The following is a 24035-nucleotide window of genomic DNA, read 5'->3' on the forward strand; positions in this document are numbered from 1 at the left end:
TGGCTTTGAAAGTTCAGGAGTAAAGCAGCCCTCCTGACCAGTCTTTCAATCAGTTTGGTCATCTGTGTCAAAATTAGACACTTTGATTGTCACAGCCAAGTAAAGCAGAATTACATTTGGTTCTGTTCTTCCCACCAACACTGTCACACTGTAGTGTACCTTGTGGAAAATTCTGGGAAGGAGGGGTGACGTGAGTGTTTCAATCACATTGTGTTTTAAATTTCCGATGTTCCTTGTTTTTCTGAGTTCATCTGTGGTAGTTACTCTCTGTCTATCAATGGAATAATCCTCACTTTATGAACTCTGTTGTCTCCACAGGATTAATTGTAATTTTTTAGAGCTCTAGCCCTAAGACTTTAGGAATCAACTCCTAAGCAATTAACATTTGTCATATGTACATGTTAGTAATAGAAAGAGCAAAACAAAATAAAAAGTAGCCACACACGCCTGCGGATGCACATCCACAGGCGCTCCCCCGCAGTGCTCGTGTGAACCGGCTGGGCCGGCGCTGTTGAGCACTTACTGTGTCCTGGGCCCTGTGCCACCAGTGGAGGCAGCTCACTGAACAGTCCACTCTCGCTCAAGTGTCTGTGTCACCCCAGCAAACTCTGGCTCTTGGGCTGTGTTTGGCGTGCTGCTTATTTTTGTATGGCCCACAAGCTAAGAATGGATTTAACATTTTTACATGGTTTAAAGAAATCAAAATAAGAATATATCTCGATGCATAAGAGTTATATGAGATTCAAGCTTTAGCGGAACACAGACACAGCAGTTCACTTATGTGTCATCGACAGCTGCTTTCCTAGGTACAGCAGCAAAATGCAGTAGTAGCAGTAAAGACCGTATGGCTGGCAACACAGAGTATTTATTGTCTGGTCACTTCCAGATGAAGTTTGCTCACCCTTGATCTAGATGATTCAACTTAGCCTTTATTATCCAAATACTTCTTTTCAACTCTCTGCTTCACTGTATTTGTATTAGAAGTAAATTTATCCACATTTTGCAGATGAGAAACTGAGAGGTTCAGAAAATTAAGGCAGTGTTATTACTTTTAGTAGCAGTAATGGCAAGCTGTCATAGAATGTTTTTCCTCAGCTTCATTATACAAATACAGTGAGACCGTGGATGATTAATGTATTTTTATGTTTCTTGAGCCAAGAAAACTCCTCAGCTTAGCATGCTTTCTCAACAGGTTATTTGTTACTTGTGTAATAGCTTATATTAAGACAGTTTTGGTTGTCCTTAAGAATAAATTCCAATGGATTTTAAACATTGCTCCATTTTCCAGAAAGTTCCCTTGGTTCTCACAGTCTCTTTTTCCCTCACTTTTTTCCTCCTATGGTAAGATCAGTTAATATGGACATGTGCCTTGGTATTAGCAGCCTTAGGTGTCACATGGTAGACTGTAACTTTTCATATTTTCTGATACTATTGCTGACATTGGTCAGAGTGGTTTATCAACCAAATTACTCATTATATGAATCAATATTTATTGCGCATTGATCACTTGCTCTGTGCCTGCCATTGTGTTGCAGGTGGTGAACACAATGGTGATTACATGGAATAGGCCATTGGCTTAATTTGAGTAACAGCAAAAAGAAGGTTCTCTTAGCTATAAAAACTTCCTTTATAATTGGATTTATTCCTTTGGTTAATGAAGTACTCTTTTAAATACAGATCTTTCTTCAGGGTTAATACATTAGATTGTTATTAGTCACTCACATTTTATTACAAATTAGTTTGAGGCCTCATTGACAGGTAATGGATTGGCTGCCTTGAGGGAATAAGTTGTGATGGATGAAGAGTGAAGGGGGAGATGACTTTGGAGCCAGTGCATTGCCAAGGAGAGGCCAGTTTGGGTATGGTCGGGAAGCAAGTCGTATGAATACCCCAAGGGCCCACTAGATGTTGGGAGGAATGGATACAGGAGACCGAAAGGAGAGGGAGGCAGAAACCAATATGGCAAATACTAAAGGCAACCTTTTTCTTTGATCTTTTCTAGAATTAGCTTTCATAGTGTTGTTTGTGTCCATTTTCTAAGGTATGTGAACAGTGGCCCTCAAAAGAGTCCTCACACGTTTTTGGAGGTGTGAATGGCCTGGGTTCTCCTGGCTTATGGATAGAGTCTGGCATTGTTTGGGAAATCTTCCACCATGCTCTAGGAATCTCATGTACACATCTGTCTCCACGGTGATTACTGAGTTGCTCCAACAGCCTTTCTCTCTCACTCCTTTCGTGACCTCTGGTTAAAGACAGTGCCAGTCTTCCTCAGGAGAATTCATGCATTTGGTTAAGAGTGTGATCCAGGCACTTGGATGGCTCAGTTAGTTGAGCATTTGACTTCAGCTCAGAGCATGACATCATGGTTCATGAGTTCGAGCCCCATGTAGGGCACTCTGCTGTGAATGCAGAGCCTGGAGCCTGCCTTGGATTCTGTGTTTCTCTTCCCCATTTGTGCTTTGTCTCTCTTCCTCTCTCAAAAATAAATAAGTATTAAAAAAAGAGTGTGATCTGGTCTGGACTTACCTGAAGGACCCTCTAAACAAGCACACAGCATTTACTCCAAATCCTTGGAAGAAATCACATTTCTACTTTCTGTGTGTAGTCTGCAGCTAGCATTTATTCATCATATACTTGGGACCAAGGCAAAAAAATTGCGTTACAGGCTGTGTCATTCTGAATCCTTGCAGACAACCCTCTGATGTAGGTCCTATATTTTTCTCAGACTGCATGTGATGAAAAGGAGAGTGTATTAGGGTTACATTCAGTAGAGCTAATGGAAAACGTGGCATACCATGCCTCAAACAAATAAGGAGTTTATTTTCCTTGTGTCATAGAGGGGACAGGTAGGCAGTTCATGGCTGATATGATGGGCTCCAGATGCCATCCACTCTTCATTCCAGCATCTTTAGCATGTACATTTCTCTATTATGTTTCATGCCTTGTGATTACAAGATGGCTGCTGTACCTCTGGCACTGCATCAGCATTATAGGAAAGAAGAAGAGGAAAAGCTAAAGCAATACTTCTCACTTCAGGGTAGTTTTTCCCCTAGTGAACATTTGGAAACACCCGACAATTTCAGTTATCCAGACTTAGGCTAGGGTGTTTATACTGACATCTAGTGTGTAGAAGAAGCTGACGATGCTGTTAAACATCCTGCAGTATACAGGACACCTTCCACAACAATTATCTGGCTCAGAAGTGTCAGTAGGGCTGAGATCTAGAAACCCTCGACCACAGGCAGAAAACACATACCAGCCAAATCTGACCTTTTTAAAAAATGGACTCCTGGAAGTGGAATGTAGCCATTGGCCAGAATCATTCCACAGCCAGTTCTAGCTGCAAAGGAAGCTGGGTGATGCAGCTATTTTTTAATTTTTTTTTTTTTGCTTATTTGTTCCTTTGTCACCCTGAGCAAAATTGGGGTCTGATACTAAGAGAAGAAAAGGAGAATGGATATTCAGTAGACAATAGGCTTCAGAAAAGTAAGTACTTTGCACAACGTCACAGAGGTAGTGAAGATCAGCTGTGGCTCGAGCCTACTCCATTGAGGAAGGGTATTTGCTTGTCATGTGCAGCAGCCCCTTTCCAGAAGTTTATGTGAATAAGGAATGGAAATCCATGCAGTGGTTACAAAAAAACTCTGGAGTTTCTGATCAGCCACAATCAGCCTAGGAAATATTCCTTGCTGAACATAATATGTGGTGTGTTATCTGTTTAGACCACTGTTCTCTCAGTATTTGCAGTGGGACTAGCCTTTCCTTCTTGTCCATGTAACCAATCCATGGGGTAACTAATTTCAGGCCTGTCTCACCATACTTTGCCCTTCAGCAAGCCATCAAGCTGTCGGTGTTCATTTATCTCATTCATGAAAAGTTAAAAAGTGATGTAATCACTGTTTGCCTTAAAGGGTGTATCAGAGTTCATTCGGGAACATGAATGCCCTTCTAAGTATATCAAGCAGGAAGATGTATAATAAAGGGAATTGGAAGTTTCTGCAACCATTGGGAAGCCTGGAGAGGGAAGGCCGTAATCTCCCAGTGAGTTGCTGCCCTCACACAGGAGACTGCCTGGAAGCTGCTGGCCCAGCGCGCTCTCTGCCGGCTGCAGATGCCTCTGTGTCTGCCCATAGCTTCCAGTGGAAGTGAATAGTGTCTCCTACCTCTCCAGTGTCCTGTAAGTGCTTCTTGGCAGATTCTACTATGGAGCAGTGCCCCATGGGATTTCTGGAGAGGGACCTCTGAAGCTTCTCAGTGAAGAATGTCGAATGGGGTGGGGTGGATGATGTGGAACTGATGACAGACCATCTGACGGAGGGACCATTTGAGTTTGAATGGAGACATACATAAAGGGCACTTTCTGGGAAGAGGAGCACTCTGTTCAGCTGTTGGCAATGTTGCTACTAGTCTTACTACCTTATTCTATCTATGTGTCCTTGGGAGATGAATTACAGATTCTTTGTATCTCTCTTCTGGCTCTCTTCAAGTCTTGGTATTGCTAAATAAAAAATAAAGGATTCAGTGACCTGCATGTACAGTGTAAAAGGTACTATATTCCGTGAAGCTCCATAGTGCACTGGGGGTCCCAGAGCGTGAGGTTTGAAAAACAATGCATAATTCATCAGCATGCTCCAGGAAGACCAGTGTTCGGAAAACAGTGGTGGATGACTCAGCTTATATATCTCTTCACTTTTGGGGAAAACTATCTGGAGCTCTTTATTTGCTCTGTGTTACACATGTGACTAGTGGTGAGCTCATAAAATGCAATGAGGACTTAAATGCCATGAGGAAAGTAGTACAACAGTCTTGAAACAAGGGAATTTACAGGCATAGGAGGCATTGTGTGGTGTTGGGGGAAAGCTGTAACCTCTAGTTATCTGTTCTCTGGGTCACATCAGGCTTTCCGTGTAACTCACAGGTGTTGGAAGGCAGAATTTGATCTGTGGTGTATTTGAGGCCGGAACAGCAAAACCTCATTGTGACTGTGTCCTGTGGCACTAATAAAATCCTCTGAGTTGTGAGTTTCAGGTTTCTACTGATATTTAATATTTGAATTATCTCAAGGAAGATAAGGAAAAGGTATTATCTTATTCTGTTTATTTCTTGGGTGAGGAAAATTGAAAGGGACTAAAGGAAAACAGCTCATTACCAAGAGCAGTGTGCACAGGTCACTGGTTTTGCTGTGCTAGAGTAAAACCAGTGTCTTTGGTATTGCCTGGTGTCTAGTGTTGGGTCTCCTGGAGGCAAAGCTGGAGATGAGGATTTGGGGGCAAGTGACTTAGGCTGCATTCTGCAAGTGCTCCCAAGAGAAACCAGCGAGGGAATGGGGGAAGCCAGCCAGGGAAGAGTGAGAGACGGCCAAGGGTGTGATTTTAGGGGAAGTCTCAGTTCAGGGGAACTCTGGAGTGCAAATTAGACCTCACAGTTTGTCCCAAATTGAGGCAAAACACCAGGGCTTTCCTACTCCTGCTACAGCCAGTCATCAGCTGAAGGCTGCTGGGGATGGGATCTGAGGTAGGTGAACTCCCAGGAAGGAAGTGTTCTGAGTGTGGGCCAGTGGCTCCAGTAGCCCTAGGATAGGCCTTCTAGGATCTGATGTGCCAGCTACTGGAAAAGAAAAAGAACGTTAGATGCTGGGAGGGATGTGGAGAAGCAACAAAAGGGATCTCAGGGGGATCTGGGCAGATCCCTGACTGTGTCCCAACTCTTTGAGGAAGTCGCTCTTTGGTTTTTATGAAATCCAGAATCTGGGGAGATGAGAGAGACAGATTTTTCTTTTTCTTTTTTCTTTAATAGTTTATTGTCAAATTGGTTTCCATACAACACCCAATTCTCTTCCCCATAAGTGCCCTCCTCCATCACCACCACCTCTTTTCCCCCTGAGAGACAGATTTTTCACATGGGATTGTAAAGTTTCTTTAGAGCAAGAGCTGGCAAACCTTTTCTATAAAGGGTAGGGTAGTAAATGTTTGAGGTTGTGTGGGCCACAGAGTTTCTGTTCCAGCTACTCAGCTCTGCCTCTGTGGTGCAGAAGCAACCACAGACTACATGTAAATGAGGGGGCATGGTTGTATTCCAGTAGAACTATATAGAAACAGATGGCAGCGGGGGGGGGGGGGCAGGAGAGGGGATACTAGCTTTGGCCCAGGGGCCCTAGTTTGCCAATCCCTCCTTGTGTGTGCCTAAGATGATTTTTCCTTCCTTCATTCACTTTATGCTGCAGAACACAGGGAGTAATTAGTATGTCTATCAAAAGGATGGTTATGACCCATCCTAAGTGAGTCTGGACCCTCTACCTCAATTTTCTGGCACCTGGCCGCCATCATTCTCGGTGTTGCATGCTTACTCCTCTTGTTTTACTCCTGCTATAAGTATCTAGTTCTCTCCTATCTATTAACTTTAAAAAAATGTTTTATATATTTTTGATAGAGAATGAGAGAGAGAGCGTGAGCAGGCGAGGGGCAGAGAGAGAGGAAGAGAGAGAATCCCATGCAGGCTCTGTTCTATCAGCCCCTGCTGAGTTTGGGGCTCAGACTCACTAACTGTGAGATCATGACCTGACCCAAAGTCGGACACCGCACCAACTGAGCCATCTAGGTGCCCCTGTCCCATCTTATTTATGAAAATAAAATACAGATTCTTGGCGTGGCACTCAGGAATCCCTGTGAACTGGCCCAAGCCAGTGCTCCTGCATTGTTTACTACTGTCACCCTCCCAGTGCTGTCTAGTCCAGCTACAGCAAGCTACCCCCTCCGCGTGCCATGGCCTTCTATCCTGGGTCCTGTCTTTGACCCTGCTGTTTGCTCGCCTGGAATGTTCTTCGTCTCACTTTTACATTTTGAAATCCAAACCATTCTCTAGGGATCAGTTTGGTCACCTACATGAAACATTTTCCGCATGAAGAATTGGTCTCTGCTTTGGACTTTGATAACAATATTTTCTTTCTTTTAAAATCTTTATTTATTGTTACTATATATATTTGCTACATTCACTGTATTGTTAATATATTGAGGGTAAGGACTAAATTTTTAAAAAGTTGTTTTTATTCTGCATTTCACAGTGGATTGCATATACTATATTAGATACTCAGTAAAGAGAGTTTGGAGATGAAAGTTGCATTCCTACATTGTGTGATTATTAATGATTTAAGTGCTGAAACTCTGACATCATTTTTCTCTTTCCTTTTTATAGGCAAGAGCTGTTTTGGCAAAAGTTGGCTATCCTGAGTTTATAATGAATGATACTTATGTTAATGAAGATCTCAAAGCAGTAAGTGCTAAATATACTGTATTTTTGGTTTTTGTCAAGTTTTACTGGCCTTGTGCCTTTCAACTAACCCAAACCCAAGCACTTAAACCATGTAGTGCCAGAAAGCACCAACTTTTGATTCATTCCTTGGCTAGATATGAGCCCCAATATGCCAGGCATATCACAAGATTTAGAGCATATTCAAATTAAAGGAAGTGTCAGAAAAAATGCATAGCTGAGTGGGTACCATAAAGCAAATGGACCTGAATTCAATCTGATTTGATCATAAAGGAAAGAATTAAGCAAAATGAGTATTTTACAATTAGTGGGCATGTTCTAATGTAAAACGCATGATGTTTGTTGTTAAGCATTTTTTATATGCTTCATTCATATTAAATGACTAGTAATTAATCTGTCAGCTGGGAGTTAACTTCATTAAACTTTATGAGTGTTTTGGCAGATGAAGTGCACATACATAAGATTCCATAATTTATTGTGATTGGACTGCATATTTGCAGTAAGTTATTGATGGAGTAATAGTAATAATTCTTCTATATTCTAATATTTTGGGACATGTATTTTCCAGTAGATATATTCATAAGAGACCTTTCTAATCACAGCCAGTGTTACTTCCTTTCCTATAAATAGTTCTGATAAAGAACTTTTCTTCCTCACAAAACCCCTTGTTTTTACCACTTACTAGATTTTCTTGAAAAGGTAGATTTTTAGTTTGTTAAGTAAGTAAGGTTCTGAAGTATAGATCTTTCCTGAAATTGTGGTTTGACAAGTCACATATCTAAAAGCAGTCCTAGCTTTGTAGATGAACATCAAACTTTTATAAGATTATTTAGAAGTGAGAGAAAGCTTTAATGATCAAGTTTCCCCACTGGGCTCTAAGATCTGACCTTCCAAAGTACTGATCCAGTTGCTATACAGGAAGATACTTATGCTTCACCCTGCCTTATGCATTGTTTTGATGCTGAACAATCTCACTATTATTATGATAATTAAAAATACTGCTGCACCCGACACATTCCTGTACATTATATTTTAAGCTCTACAGTGATCCAGTAAAGTAGATGGTGTTCATCCCCATTTTGTGGAAAAGGACATAGAGACTCAAAGATGTTCAGTGATTTCTTCGGTGTTCTCCAGAGTATCAGAGCTTGGACTCACATCTGGGCCCAGGAAGCTCTGCCTGTGATGAGAAAGGATCTGCAAGGTCCTGGTCAGGCACCTGCACTGGAAGAAGAGGAGTGGGTTTGAAGAACCAGTGGGTGACGCCTCCCAGAGCTGGTGGGGAAGGAGGAAGAAAAGGCATTAAGAGCACAGGCCTTGGAGTGATTCTGCCTTTTCCACCTGTTAGTCGTTTGATCTTGTGCAGTGGGTTCGCAGGCTCCTCAGAACTTTCCTGGGGGTAATCTGAAACCAGCCCCCATTCTCAGTGGGCAGGGACTGAAGGAAGAGGCAGGCCACTCCAGGTTGGCACAGGGTAGTTTAATAGGCCAAGGGGACTCACGTACTAGGGCAGCGGGCAGCCAAACGAGTGTACCCCTGCACCTGCTCACCACCTCTTAAAGTGGCCATAACTAGGCTCAGTCATGTACACTGTGTGGGTGTTCTCAACACCTCGTCACTGTCTCAAGGCTGTGTCCTTGGAGCCGCCTCTGTGAGCAGGAAAGGCAAGCGGAACTCACATTCCAAGGACAAGTATATAAATGTAAAAGCACCTATCATAATGTTCTGCTGCATAAGTGGGTTCCCTGTGAGGGGTAGCTCTTACCTTGTGGAAAAGAATGAGAACTACCAGTGCTGAGAAGTGCATCACCAGGCCACAAAACGCCTTAGAGAGCCTGAGTGAGCCTGGCAACTATTCCAAGTCAAAGATGTAGATGAGACCGTGTGAGAGGCATTTTGGTGTAGCGGGTATGAATGTGGGCCCTGGCATCAAAGTGCCTGGAGTTAAATCCCTGATCTGCCATTTACTACCTGTGTGACTTAGGGTAGCTTATATAACCTCTCTGTGCCTCAGATTCCTCATATTAAAATGGAGATGACAATAATAATCCCTCCCTTATAGGGCTGCTGTGAAGATCACATAAGTTAACATATTTAAAATATTTAAAATCACTCCTGGCACACGGTAAGCACAATATAAGGTATCCAATTAGGACATCTTTAATATGTAGTTATGATTGGTTATTGTGGTGTGGAAAAGTCCTTATGAATTGACTCATGCAGTATCCAGGTGCCTCAAATTGATTTAAAAGACTGTACAGCTGGAAAGTCTCAAGCTTTAATCAAATAGGGTAGCATCGAGGACTCACTGACCATATTTAGTTGATCAACTTTTGTTGGCAGTCTGTCGTTGCCTAAGGTGAGTGCCCAAAATGTAAGTACCCACTGAAGGCAGTGAGTGCTTACATTCAATCCAGATGCCATACAGGATGCAATGGTAGGTATGTTTCCTTATTTCTCCAGGGTCTGAACTGAAGCCATTAGACATCAAGATTTTTAAGCCCTTTTATCAAGAAATGGCTTTCAGGGCGCCTGGGTGGCTGTCAGTTAAGCGTCCGACTTCGGCTCAGGTCATGATCTCACGGTTTGTAGTTTCGAGCCCCGTGTCGGGCTCTGTGCTGGCAACTCACAGCCTGGAGCCTGCTTCAGATTCTATGTGTACCTCGCTCCCTGTCCTTCCCCTGCTTATGATCTGTCTCTGTCTCTGTTTCTTAAAAATAAATAAATGTTAAAAAAATAAAAAAAGAAATGGCTTTCATCTGACTCATTGCCAGAGTAGACACAATTGAACCCAAGAGTTTCTAACAGTTTAAAAAACAGGCGATGAAAAAACATCCAAATACTGAAATAAAAATACATTTGTGTTCAGAAATACATAGAAGAAATGAATAAATCCCAACCTGAAAATATGTAAAGGATGCTTGATGTGATAGAAGTAATAGTGTCACCGAGGTTACTAACGATGGGACTGAAGTACTGCTGGTACACAAGGAGGCTGTGTTTTCGGTTTTGAGAAACATGTAGATAAGGACCGCTCTAGGGCCTGTGAGAGATTCTGGTAACACAATATCTGAGTGTTGAGAGGCTGTTGGAAATGAAAAACAGCTTACTTCATTTGACACAAGCGAAGATATGATTCATCAGGCAGAAAGGCAGAAGGAAAGAGGATAGAGATTAGGTAACGGATCAGACGAAGGTCAAGGAGAAAGGTTGAAGACTGAAGTTGGGCTCATGTGGAGATAAGAGCAAATGGAAAAAACTTAGAGGCAAATGTAAAGAATTAGAGAAAAAAAATTTCCCTCTCTGAGGCTGACAGGGTAAACTGAGATGCCCAGCAATTTCCAAAGTATTGGAAAGAGCAGGGGAGGCCCTTTGAGCGAACCGCAGTAGCATGCGGGAAATCCTACTAGTTGGTTTAAAAATGTAGGTGTAGGTCCATTTTCAAATTGGCCTCACAAAGTGCTTCTTCCTTGATGCCTGATGAAAACAGACTCGAGAGCAAGTTGACACCAGTTGTGGAAGGGTTGGTGTGTTAGCACGGAAAGCCAGAACCACACTAGGTATTTCAAGGTGAGGGGAATTAAAAGGAGGAGGCACTGAAGATTTTTCCCAGCATCATCATCAGAGAAGAAAGATGAGAGAGAATGAAAGAGAACAAACACAGCAGCTTTTCCCCTCCTGCCACCTGCTGATTTCCCCTAGTGCCTCCTATTGGCAGAAAGCCAACTGGCACTCGGGCCTGGGAAATACAGTTTTTAGATTCCCACCCCCAGCATTATAGAACAGAATAAAAGAGTGGGCATGTAGTTGAGACACTGTAGGTAAATAGCCGGCCCCACTAGGCATTTCATTCATTCTTGTGAAAGCCAATGGAGAATTGGAGTAAGGGCTAAAGTCACAGCCCCTCCTGGCCTCTATTTACTTAGGAGAATTGGATCTGCGTAATATTTCAGAGAAGATCAGTGTTTCTGGTGAATGATAAACAATAAGTTCGTAAGCATATAAATACACATATAGAGAGAGATGTGTGAACCCACACAATATTCTCTGGGTGGGTCTTGGTCTATTCTAGCCAGTGGAGCTTGTGTGTGTGTGTGTGTGTGTGTGTGTGTGTGTGTGTGTGTGTGTGAGAGAATGACAGAGAGTGCTACTGCCACTGTGCAAAAGTGAGGTGATATTTAGGGGACATGTGCCAAAAAAACAGGTTGTAAATAATTGTATACATTAGGTAAAGAAACAAAAGATTGTCCTGAATTCTCCCAAGTTATCTCTGGCCAAGAGCCAAGAATGGGCACTGGAGGGGAGTGCCCTGGTGCCTGCTAACTTTTCAGCCAGCTTTTCTTAACTCCCGCACACTGGCCTCCATCTTGAGTATTCCCCTGGCAAGGTCAGACCATGACCTCCCCTTTCCCCCAGTGGTGGCTACAGGGTATCTGGCTCCATGTTGTTCCTGGCTGATGTGCTAGCTGGCAATCCTGACGATCACCCATATGTGGCTGCTTTTGGGAACGGCATTCTCCACAGTATACCACATATGTAAGCTGTTCATTTTGAACATTGTGTCTCTGTATGTGTGTATGTATGTATGTATACACACATAATACTTATGGACAGAGCCATCTAAGTGGAGCAGTCTTGCATATTATGTTGCCATAAATAAGGGAAAATATAAATATGAAATCTGAATTCCATTAGGATTTCAGAAAATTCTGTGGGTGCCTGACATAAAACCTTTCTTACAGATATTCAGATACATCTCTGAGTACCTTTACATGGATTTAACTTAACACTGTTTAAATGTACATCCTCTTGGCTTGTGTGGTGCCTTATCAACATGTACTTATCCTACAGGGAAGCTGATCACATTTCCTGTTCTGTCCTTCCTACATGCTCCTCACCCTTAAGGTGTGGTAATAGCTTTATCCCTTTATACCTTAAGTGTGCGATGCTTGATGCCTGGCATCCAGGAAAGGCTTTCCAAGAAGAGAAATTCACATTCCCCTGAATTTTCAGATCTGGACAGCTGTTCCTAGGAAATGACATGAGAGCTCCAAATACTTTCCCAAAGATCACCCAGTTGAAAAGTCAGGAGATGTAATTGATTGAAAATCCTTATCAACTTGACCTGCATTTTCACCCGTAACAGGACAAGAGGCTTTTGAGCCAATTAGTGTCCCTTGAAAAGTTTAAACATTATCTTTGAAGATAGCAGGTGGTTTTACAATGTTTATGTGCATTTGTTGTTCTTGCATCTTTACAAGTGAAAATTTCCCAGTGGTTGCTGGGTTTCATAGTTTTCTTTTTTTCCTTTTCATTCAAGGGCCTGTTGAAATACTTGAAATTATCAAAGTATTATCACATGGTGGAACATTTGGGAAATAGAGAAAAGGAATGAAAAAGCACCTATAATATTGATACTGGCACATAATAATGTATACCTTTGTTTCAGTGTGTTATTTTCTTGCTAGTCTTATATTGCTGAAATTGATGCTTACATATAATTTTGTATACCAACCTTTACCACGACTTACTCTCTTGTCCTGGTGTTCCAGAGCCTTAACTAGCATTATTTTAACAGCTGTATTACAAATAAACTGCCGTCATGTATTTACTCACTGCTTCTCCTCCCACCCTTAATTCTTACAGTCCTCTCCTCCTTCCCTGTACTGTTTCTGTTAAGTCACCGACTCTCTTACTGAGACCAGTGAAAGTCATGTTGGAAGTAGGAACCTAATGATTTGAACCCTGTGGCCTTCCCCAGTTCCATAATCTCTTCAGCTCTTTTCCCATCCATCATTTGGGAATAACAGTCTGGACCTTCCCTCCTCCTAAACGCTTAACTCATGTCACAAGAAAAAGTAAAGTTTTGCCCTCTGGTAACTGTGGTTTCCATTACGTAAATGGACTAGAGTGATTAAACTAGGCTAAGAAATTGCAAAAGTCTGTTTAATAATTAATGCACTTTTAAAATTTCCCTTCTAAATATAGATAAGCCATTGACAAATTGTAGTTACTTGCCTCTGAGTTTTGCTCCCTATGATCATTTTTATGTCAATGGTAGGACCTTATTTATTGAAAAGTATTTTTAGACTTGGGACTCTTCTTTTTTAGGAAATTTTGGATGGTTTTCCATTTAATGTCTAGAGAACAACCTGAATATCTAGGCTTTTTTTTTTTTTAATGGAACAGGAAGGTATCACGATTAGCATACTCTGAAAAGTAACAACCGATGCCACTGATATTACTGAAAAGTTACTATTTTTGAATGAAATTCCTTTGAGAGAATTTCCCAGGAAGTGTTGAGAACGCAAGAACATATCTGAATTTTTCACCAGTTACAATCATATTCTGAAAGTTCTGGCAGAGCTATCTTGGGAACAAAAGCTAAAAAAGGCTAAGGGTTGAACAGCAGACACATCTTTTAACTATATGACTCAGGATTGCGTTAGGATTGTGAGTTAAGGTTGTTTTCTAAAACAAGGAGCTTACTCTGTGTGTTCTGAGGCTTTGAGTATAAATTTCTTCTATTTTTAAATACAACCAATTGTAAGATTTTATTTGGAAGCATCTGAAACATTGGAAAACTGTGTAAAACAAATTTTGAACATCTCTAGGTTTAGTAAATATTAAACATTGCTACATTAGCTTTGTAATGCACACATATATTTGAAATGAATAAAATACAGTGGAAATTCTTTTTGTAATCCACCTTGATCTAATGTCCTTTCTTTTTACCTGCCTCTTCCCTAGATATAAACTCTATCTGGAATTCAGTATTTATCATTCCCATGTATTTCTTTATGCCTTTGCTACATAGGTATGTATCCATAAACAACATATAGTCCTGGTTTACATGTTTTAAAACTTTAAATTAGCTCATACATGCAACTTGCCTTATTCACTCAGCATCACTTTTGAGATTATTTCACATTCATGCATATATGCCACTCTTTTAAAGTGCCATGTTGTTTTCCATTATGTGACTGCACCACAATTTATTTACCTGCCACTTCGCTAAGAAGCTTGAAGGAGGGACAGCTTAAAGTCGTATATTTATAACTGGTTGGTCAAATAGAACAGCAAAGATACCAGGAATTGATACTTTCATTCCTGACTTTCTCTCTGTACCTTCAGTTGTTTTGCTCCTTCCTTTATATTTTGGCCTGACCCCGGAAAGGACAAGATCAGTCATTAACAGAGTGATTCTACAGACACAATGAGTATCTGTTGTATGCCAGGGAAGAGATAAATGTGACCCAGACATTGGCCAGCAAATAGGTGACTGTCAAATGTATAACCATCAAGTTCTGTGTGTGCATATGTATATATTTATAATGTAATGCCTGTGGGTTTTGTATACTTGGGTTTGCTATATGGTTTAAATACACAAAAAATATTACAGCCAATAACCATTTGATTACTGTTGGTTATTTGCTTATTCAAACATGTATTTTTCTTATTTGTCGTAGTAATATAATTAATTAATTAAAAGCTTATTTATTTTGAGAGAGAGCGAGAGCGAGCAAGCAAGCAGGGTAGGGACAGAGAGAGAGGAAAGAGAATATTGAGTAGGCTTCGCACTGTTGACACAGGGCCTGATTCAGGGCTCAAACTCAGAAACCGTGAGATTATGACCTGAGCTGAAATGAAGAGTTGGATGGTCAAATGACTGAGCCACCCAGGTGCACCACCCCAGTAATATATTTTAAAACCAAAGTATTAGATGTTACTACAAACCATTGCTTTTACAATTACACAGATATTATTTAATAATACATAGGTTAAGTACTATTTATTTTATAGAGAGTGCCTATAGAATTGAAATTGTTTCCCTTTCTCCTTCCAGAAAAAGAAAAGGAACTCAAGATTCCTTTATGTCTGTTTCCCAGTCGTAATATACAAATTGTATTGAGACATCAGCCTCCTGGTTTTCTATGCGAGCTGTAATCTATGATTTGCCTCTATAATGTCATTACTTTTTGGTTACCAGAGAATTTTTTGAGTGGTAATAGACAAATATCTGTTAATAATGGAATTATTCTAGGGGCTCCATTGTGCTCAGGGTAGGAAACAATTCCCTGAATCACTTTTCATTTTTTTTCCTTGATGCACAAATGCTGATTACAGTAAATTGGATTTTAACATTTGACTAAATCATCGTTTATAAGTTAAATGAGGTTTCAGCTGAGTAAACTGTTACTTGAAGAACCTATGTTACAAGTAAATAAAATACACCTTTTAGAAAAAATCAAGGACTCATGTAAGCCAAGAAATTTCAAACCTAAGATAATAGGTTCTGTAAAGGGTAAAGTAGATTTTTCAGTTATAAGGCAAGTGAAATGCACCATAAATTACTGCACCTTCTTTTGGTTTTTACTATGATCCAGAAACAATTCTATTGATTTGGGAGCTTTTTATTTTAAAAGAAAATCACTGAGATTAAATGTCATGGCTTTGTGGATACTGGGTTAACTGGTGGCGCTGACAGGTGCTGTGAGGAGTGCAGCTTGTCCACTGGTTGCTAGTTTTGAGTGCTGAAGGCTTTTTTCAGAGCCCTCTTATATCTGCATTTTGAACAATGACGGTTGTGGTTTGTTTTATTCAGATCAAGTTTTCAGAATCCGACTACTTTGGCAATGTCCTGCAAACCCGCAAGTATTTAGCACAATCTGATTTCTTCTGGCTGAGAAAAGCGGTTCCAAAAACAGAGTGAGTAAAAAAAAAAAATAAAATAAAAAAGGTGAAAGAGATAATATGTGGTGGGAAGTCAAGTCTCTTTCGATCAAATTTTGTAATTCCCTCTAGTTAGAGGGTAGCTGGCTGGCCAGTTACCTTTGCTTGGCAAAATCTCCGTTAGGTTTGGTAAGTCTTATTTGTGATATTAAATGAATCTGTTCTTCATTCTAATTATGGCATCAAAACGTACTGCAGGAAGGCTTATTAGGGTGCAAATCATTTCTAGATGTACTTATGAATGTATGTATATAGAAAACAGATTTCTCTAGAATTTCACACTCGGGCAGAAACTTTTGAAGATTTTAAAAAAGAGCAAATACTTACAAAATATAGTTACAAATGTAGAATTGTATAATTATGAAGTAACTAGAAGATTTTGTTGAAGCAATCAAGTGTCCCAGAACTGATGGCTGTATTATTTTTCTCCGATAGCAGTTTTGATTTATTCCCCTTCCTCCCAGCTGCCTGTAGGAACATTCCCTAAAGGTAGGCACTTTCCCTAGGAACTTTTGGGGCCGAGGCCAGCCATGATTTTCTTCCCTAGCAAAATGTGTATGATACTAATGATGGCAGCTAACAATTGTTATGTTGACAGCATGCTGGTGTGTGCTTTACATGTTGGAATTAATTTTATGCTCTTGTCATTTCTGTGAGGTGTATATACTATTTCTTATCCCCGTCTTTATCAGATAAGAGGCTTACAATTGAGAAATTCTTCACTTCAGGTTTAGATCATTTTTTAATTGAAATGCACCTGACACAGTGTTCATGTAAGGTGTAGGTTGCTGTTCGTTCTGCTGGCACCCACGACTCTGCTCTTTTCTCCCTGTGCTTCTGATGGCATCATCTCTGTTGATCTGTCTTCAAGTTCATGGATTGTTTTCTCTGCATTTTCAAATTTGCTTTTGACTCATGTAATGCATCTTTCATTTTGATTATTGTACTTTGCAGTTTCAGAATTTCCGCTTGGTTGTTTTTTAGTTTCTATTCGTTGTGATTCTCTGTTCGTTCAGTCACCATCATATTTACCATTAATTCTTTCAATATAGTTTAATTCTGTAGACTAATTTATAATGGTTGTTTTTGAGTCTGCTAAATCCAACATCTGGCCTTGTTCAGTTTTTATTAACTGCTTTTTTTTTTAACACTTATCTCTCTTTTTATGGCATAATTTTTTGTCATTGAAATGACATTTTGGATTCTATATTGTAACAACTGTGGATTCTGATTTATTTTTCTGAGGCTTTAAAAAAGATAACTTTCCTTGACTTAGGCTTAAGAATCTATCTCCTTATATAGTAGTAGGTGGCCATGGAGGTCTCTGCTCATCTTTTAAATTCTTATTTTTATTTTTGAGCCTCGTTACGTAGAGGTTGTCCCTGTGTCTGCACAGCTCAGCGCTCAGCCAGGGATTCAGGTAGAACTTGTCAAGCACTTGGAGTCGGGAGGACTTCTGTCCTCTCCCACTTGATCTCTTTATGGGCTGGGAGTACATTTCTCAGTCAGCCTTGGGGTTCACTTTCCACTGGGCTCACTTGAGTCTCCTGTGTTTGTGTGCCTCGTGTCCCAGTCAGCCAGGGGTGTGTGAGAGCTTACCTCGCCCTTCTATGACTGTCTTATTTCCAAGATCTCCCTGTTAAATTCCTGGCTTGGCACACCTGCGTGGCTCATGCGGTTAAGCATCCAACTCTTGATTTCGGCTCAGGTCATGACCTCCTGGTTTGTGAGATTGAACCATGTGTTGGGCTCTGTGCTCACAGTGTGAAGCCTGCTTGGGATCCCCCCCCCCTTTCTCTCAAAATAAATAAATAAACATTAAAAAAATTCCTGGCTTGCCTGTCAGTCTTCCAGGGGGAACTATAAGTTCAGGCCAGGAGAGCCATGGGTAATCCTTCATTTGTTTTCAGGCAAGTGTGCCACTTTTAGCTGATGAAGCTGCAGGTTTTCACGTCCTCCTCCAACTGAGTCTACCCCCTGTGGCAACAGAACTGCTGACTTTCCAGCCAGCCCTACGTGTCCTGACAGAACAAAGTTCTCACTGACCCCACTGGGAAGGGCAGGAGAAGTCCCTGGCAAGAGTGACACAGACTCCTGTGCTACTTACTTCCAAGCTCTAGCAATTTTTCAAAATTAAACATTTTTCACTTTGTTTGGATTTGATGATCAATTCCCAGAGCCCTAGCATAATTGTCCAGTTTTATATTTGGTTTTTGTGGAAAGGGTTTGCTGACTACTTCATATCATCATAGCTGGAAGCCTACTTTCCATGGCCCACTTTTTTTTTATGGCTCCCTTTTTACCCATGGCTGATACTCTGATCTCTAGATCTTTGGCTGGCTCTTTTTATGCTCTCTGGATCTCTTGTTATTTTCCCTTCCAACTCCCCGCTCTGTTCTAGACTCTAGAAACTTTAGGCTCTGTACCAACCCTTGGCTAACGCTGTCCCTCATACCCATGGCTCCAATCTACCTATCTGTGTCTTCCGCCCTTCTGGCCTTCCTACAGCATCCACCCACAAAGTTAATTCAAAGTGTTTCACTTTAAGGAGTAGGCCTAAAGCTGAACTACTGCACTCTCCATCCCTGACTCCAATCCAAACAACACAGAAGGTTAGAAGGCTTTCGGACTTCTCTGGAAAACCGGTAACTGCTTTCAAGCCTTGTGCTCCACTGTGCTTGGTTCTCTCCGCTCGTCACAGTCTCTCTCAGTCCGTCTCTCCTCTTCGTTCCCAACCTCAATTACTCAATTGAAATTCTAGATGTAAAAAAAAAAAAAGGAATTTTAGTCTTAGGGTTCTAAAAGTAGCTCCTTGAATCCGACTTGAACAAACGTTTTCCAGTATCCTGCTGAGCATCTCCGCGTAGTACGGTGGTCACAGATCTGTGCAAATCATCCTGCTCTTTCAGATCTACTATAGATCTTCTTGCAGTTTGTGGATAATTGAAGATATTTTTGTCACCAGTATTTTCCTGAAGTTTTGAAGTTTGCGCTTCTCCATATTAGAGATGCTGTCAAGTTAATTCTTAAATTTCAAAATGTCATTATCTCTTTGAGTGCATAGCAAGGCCTATGTCGCTAATTGAAAAGCTCCTAAATGTGTCCTTTTTATCATTATCCTAAAATAATGATGGACTGTTGTAGTCTAAGAGCCTTGACTATTTCTAATATTTCATTCATGCCTTGGAAAAATGCTGGCTGACTTTGTGAGCTTACGCAAACTGCGTGATTCTGTGTAGTTTTCTTCTCCATCAGTGAAAATAAATATCTCTTTCACAAGGACATTAAATTGGTTAATGTTTTTGGAAAAGTTATGCAGGAATGAAGAGCCATGCAGTAGTACTAATTCTTGTTTCCTCAGACTATATGTCTATTTCAGGGAAAGCAATATTAAGAAATTGAAGGTCCTCTTTGTGTGGTAAAGTGATAGGATAGTCCATTTTTTAAAAGAAATTTCAGGCTGCTGCTTTTCAGGCATTGTAGGGAATTTTAGCTTCATGATACCCACTGGCTTTAATTGACATCTTTTGGTTTTGAAAATTGATGAGTTAATCTAGTGGGAATGATTCTGGAGTAGCTCCACTACGCTACTTTACTTTGAACAGCACATCCTGATTATATTTCCACAAAGCTCTGAAATAACATTTTGCTTCTTTGTGGGTACAGGAGATAAATACCCTTATCTTTCATTCTCATGGAATCCATTTTAGCTGAACTAATGTACATTAAGAAGTTTCTAACGCAATGGGAAATGTCACCAAGAATGGAATTAATTGGGTGGTCATCCCTGAAGGTACATATTTAGGGCTTGGTTCTCAGAATTGTCACTTCATCAGATTGCTTAAAAATAGAGGATTTACTCTACTGCTTGGCTTGAGTCAAAAGTAATTTTTTCCCTTAGGATCCCTTTTCTTTGACAGAAATGGCTTTAAGTCAGCTACCCTATTAATTCACTCTCATTCTGCTCTGACGAGACATGTTTGGATTTTCTTTCTCTATCTTTTAAAAAAAAATAGGTGACAATACATCAAATGTCAATACAAATTATTATTTTTCCCAGAATTTTTGTTTGTAAATGCATTATTTATAGCATGGAATGAGAAGGGTATAATCTATAGGGTATTAGAAATAAAGTAATAAATATTCTATGGTTTGGCCATCCCGTATTCCTTAGGCTGTCTTTTAAGAGTTGTTAGGTAATATGTACAACTTTAGCCTGATGTATCTCTGTTTTATATAGTTCAAAGAAATCATGGTTCCAATGTTTTTGTCTTTAAACAACTGTATTTCATTATTACTATTACACTCTTTTTGTGTATTACATTGTCCAGTATAATTTCATCCCTATATATTTTTCTTTTGAAATTTATATGAGACCTCTTCCAACCTTGTCCACTAAATCCTTCCCCAAACACAGTCTGCAGGAACACCCTAAAGTCATGGTAAAAAGAATTTAAAGCACCTGAATGACACTGTTTATTCAAGGAGATGTATATATACCAATAAATTTATTTAAATACATGTGATGATCTTCTGATGAGCACATGCCACTGGGGCAATAGTCTTAGCCCATAAGGAGCTTAACATCTCGTTGGGAGAGAAGAAGTTGTTAACATATGTGCTTTCAGGGGCCACTCAGTTAACAGGTGGTGATGTGGACAAGTGTAACTGATACGGGGTGGGGGGACTGTGGAGAACTGGTCATTGTACACCTCATTTAAAGGAATTCCAGTTCATCGTGTAGGGCAAATAAAAACACTTTTATGAGAAAAGTCAACCCATTGGTTACAGCTTAATCTATGGACAACCACTTGTCAGTGTTTCACTGATCGCCTGCAGTCTAACAAACCACTCCACCAGGCTCAGCGGGGTGCTTGGTATTTATGAGCTTTCCTATAATTGTAGTTGGAGAGTGGCCGGGGCTGGAGTCATGGGGGAGGCTTCTCTCATGTCTGCTGGCTGAGGATGGCTGTTGGCTGGAATGCTTCCTATGGCTTTGTGTCCTGGGCTTCTTTCTGGCATGCTGATTGCTCAGGAAGCTCCAAAGAGCAGGTTCCTGAGAAAGAGAGGGGGAAGGGAGTGTGTGTGCACACCAGGGGGAGGTTGTATTGCCCTGAAGTGCCTAGCATAGGCAGTCCCGTCTTGTCATTTCCATTGCATTTTGTGTTTTAGAACCAAGTCACCAAGGCTAGCCCATAATCCAGAGGAAAGGAATGTAGACTCCACTTCTTATTTATTTATTTATTTATTTATTTATTTTCTTTTATAGTTTTTGTCAAGTTGGTTTACATATAACACCCAGTGCTCATCCCCACAAGTGCCCTCCTCCATGCCCATCACCCCCTTCCCCTGTCCTCCTCCCCCTTCAGCCCTCAGTTTGTTCTCAGTTTTCAAGAGTCTCTCATGGTTTGCCTCCCTCCCTCTCCCCAACTATTATTTTATCCCTTCCCCTCCCCCATGGTCCTCTGTTAAGTTTCTCCTGTTCCATTTATGAGTAAAAACATACAGCATCTGTCCTTCTCTGCCTGACTTATTTCACTTAGCATGACACCCTCGAGGTCCATCCACGTTGCCACGAATGGCCAGATTTCATTCTTTCTCATTGCCATGTAGTACTCCATTGTGTATATAAACCACATCTTCTTGATCCACTCATCAGGTGATGGGCATTTAGGCTCTTTCCATGATTTGGCTATTGAAGAAAGTGCCGCTATGAACATTGGGGTACATGTGCTCCTATGCATCAGCACTTCTTTATCCCTTGGGTAGATCCCTAGCAGTGTTCTTGCTGGGTCATAGGGGAGTTCTATTGTTAACTTGTTGAGGGACCTCCACACTGTTTTCCAGAGCGGCTGCCCCAGTTTACATTCCCACCAACAGTGTAGGAGGGTGCCCGTTTCTCCACATCCTCTCCAGCAACTATATAGACTCCGCTTCTTAATGGGGGGAAGTGCAAAAAAATTGGGAACACATATTAAAGATAGAATAGGTAGCCTTATATTAGAGAATAGTAAAACTAAATATATAATACACTTGGATATAATCAGGAAGATATGCAGAATATCGAATGGCTGGTTGGGCACGGGCAATGACCAATAAGCAGCAGCAGTAGCACCCACAAGTGGTAGGATCTCCTGGTGCAGCCACTTAATATCAGCTCTGAGTACAGTCAAGGCTCCAAACATACCTTAGAGACAGCACGAGCTCTGGCAAGTCAGGAAAGGTGAGATCATGGGTCTGAAATAAGAGGTTTTAAGTACTCTTGCTGAAGCTTCAGAAGCCCCATTAGGCCCCATATGGTTGTTTGATTTCTTTGCTTTGTCCTCCTTTGTTCATCAGCAATTAGAATCACTTTTCCTGGGTAGCCCTTATCCTCATGTTCTGCAAGCTCATTCTTTGCTGGAGGGAGAGGAGAGAAGGGATGAGCTCTAGAAATATACATCATCTTTTGTAGCTGTTATGCTTCAGTCCATTGTCATCTAGGACTTGACTCCATCTTCACACATACCAGTGCTGGGTTCTCTGCTAATGTGTTAATTTTCTGTTGCTGCTGAAACACATTACCCCAATGTTAGCAAGTCAACACAGACATGTTAGTAATGTCCCAGTGCTGTAGGTCAGAAGTACAGGACGGCTTGGCTGGTTTCTGAGACCCAGGTTTCATAAGGCTGGAATCAGGGTGTCAGCTGGCTGGACTCATAGCTGGAAGCTCTGGGAAGAATTTTGTTACAAGCTTATTGAGATGTTGGCAGATTCACTACCTGCTAGTTTTAGAGCTGACATCCCTCCTTCCTTGCTGACTGTCATTTGGAAGCCATTGTTCCCTTCTAGAGGCTTGTTTCTAGTCCTTGCAACATGGTCCCTACATCTCAGAGCCAGCAATAGCACGTAGAATCCTTTTAACTCTTGGAATCTGACTTCCTCCCTTGCATCTCTGGGACTCCAGCCACAGAAGGTTCTCTGCTTTTAAGGACTGGTGATTTGATTGGGCCCACCTGGATATCCAGGATAATTTCCCTCTTTTAAGTTCCTTAACCTTAATTGCATTTGCAGTGTCCTTTTTGGCATGTAACGTAACCTATTCCCAGGATCCAGGGATTAGGACGTGAACGTAATTCCACCCACCTCAGGTAGTGACATTAGAACAATAAAGGCGCTGGTTTCCTCAAGAAGGTGGACCAGCCAGTAAGTTTGTTTGCTAAGCATTGGGGCGTATTGATACACTAATCCTAAATCTGAAGGAAAAGAGTATACATTTTATGGACAGGAGTTTATGTTTCAGTTTGGACTAGAGGAGGCACTCTCTTTCTTGATTTCTGGTGATGTCTCCAGTATACCATGATGCTTAAGAGAACTGGTTTGAAGTCAGAGCAGACCTTTACAATGCTTGTTAAGTCTCATTGTCCTCATCTGTGAATAGGCTGATAATTCCTATAGTTGGTACGGGGAAGAACTATGCATAGGAAGTCCTTAGGGCATTGTGAGCGCTCAGTGAATGTTGCTGCCACTCTTACTACTTCTAATGATAATGGAATGATGTATTTGTGGACTTCTTTATAGGGAGAAGGTATGGGCAGATCAACTAGAATCACCACTTGGGATTTCTGACCAGTTTCATATTCGTCTCACATAAATTATTAGCTTGCCATAATTCTTCTGTTAGATATAAATTAGTAAAATGATTGTTTTGAAAAGGGATCTATATGAGTTTATTTTGAGCAATTTAGCTTAAGACAGATTGCTTGCTTTTTGTCACAAAGGGCAGAAACTCACAGGCGTCCAAATCAGGGGTCAGCGCAATGCAGCTTGTGGGTAAATCTTGCCTGATGCCTCTTTTTGTGTGGCTCATGAGCAAAGAGTGATTTTTAGAGATAAATGTTTGCAGTCGATCTAATGATAGGAAGCACTAACTCTGAATCCCAATTAAGCAAAATGTTATTCTGCCTCTAAAGAATTCCATTCCTCTCATTAACAGGCTGTCTTACAAAAAATTGTACTCAGTTATTATATTTTTAATTTTATCAATAAAATTTTGT

At 40.8% G+C, this 24035-nt stretch overlaps 1 protein-coding gene across 2 annotated transcripts in view; it reads left to right on the forward strand.

Moving 5' to 3' along the window:
- The window catches only part of PHEX (phosphate regulating endopeptidase homolog X-linked), a 225339-nt gene that overhangs the window by 147125 nt on the left and 54179 nt on the right, over positions 1-24035 (forward strand). For both annotated transcript variants that reach the window (XM_029930947.1, XM_029930946.1), the window contains 2 exons: positions 7192-7269; positions 15872-15975. In XM_029930947.1, the coding sequence (XP_029786807.1) occupies positions 7192-7269; positions 15872-15975 (182 nt within the window). The remainder of the gene's footprint in view (positions 1-7191; positions 7270-15871; positions 15976-24035) is intronic.

Source organism: Suricata suricatta, chromosome X (genome assembly GCF_006229205.1).
Source record: "Suricata suricatta isolate VVHF042 chromosome X, meerkat_22Aug2017_6uvM2_HiC, whole genome shotgun sequence".
Taxonomy (NCBI): Eukaryota; Metazoa; Chordata; class Mammalia; order Carnivora; family Herpestidae; genus Suricata; species Suricata suricatta.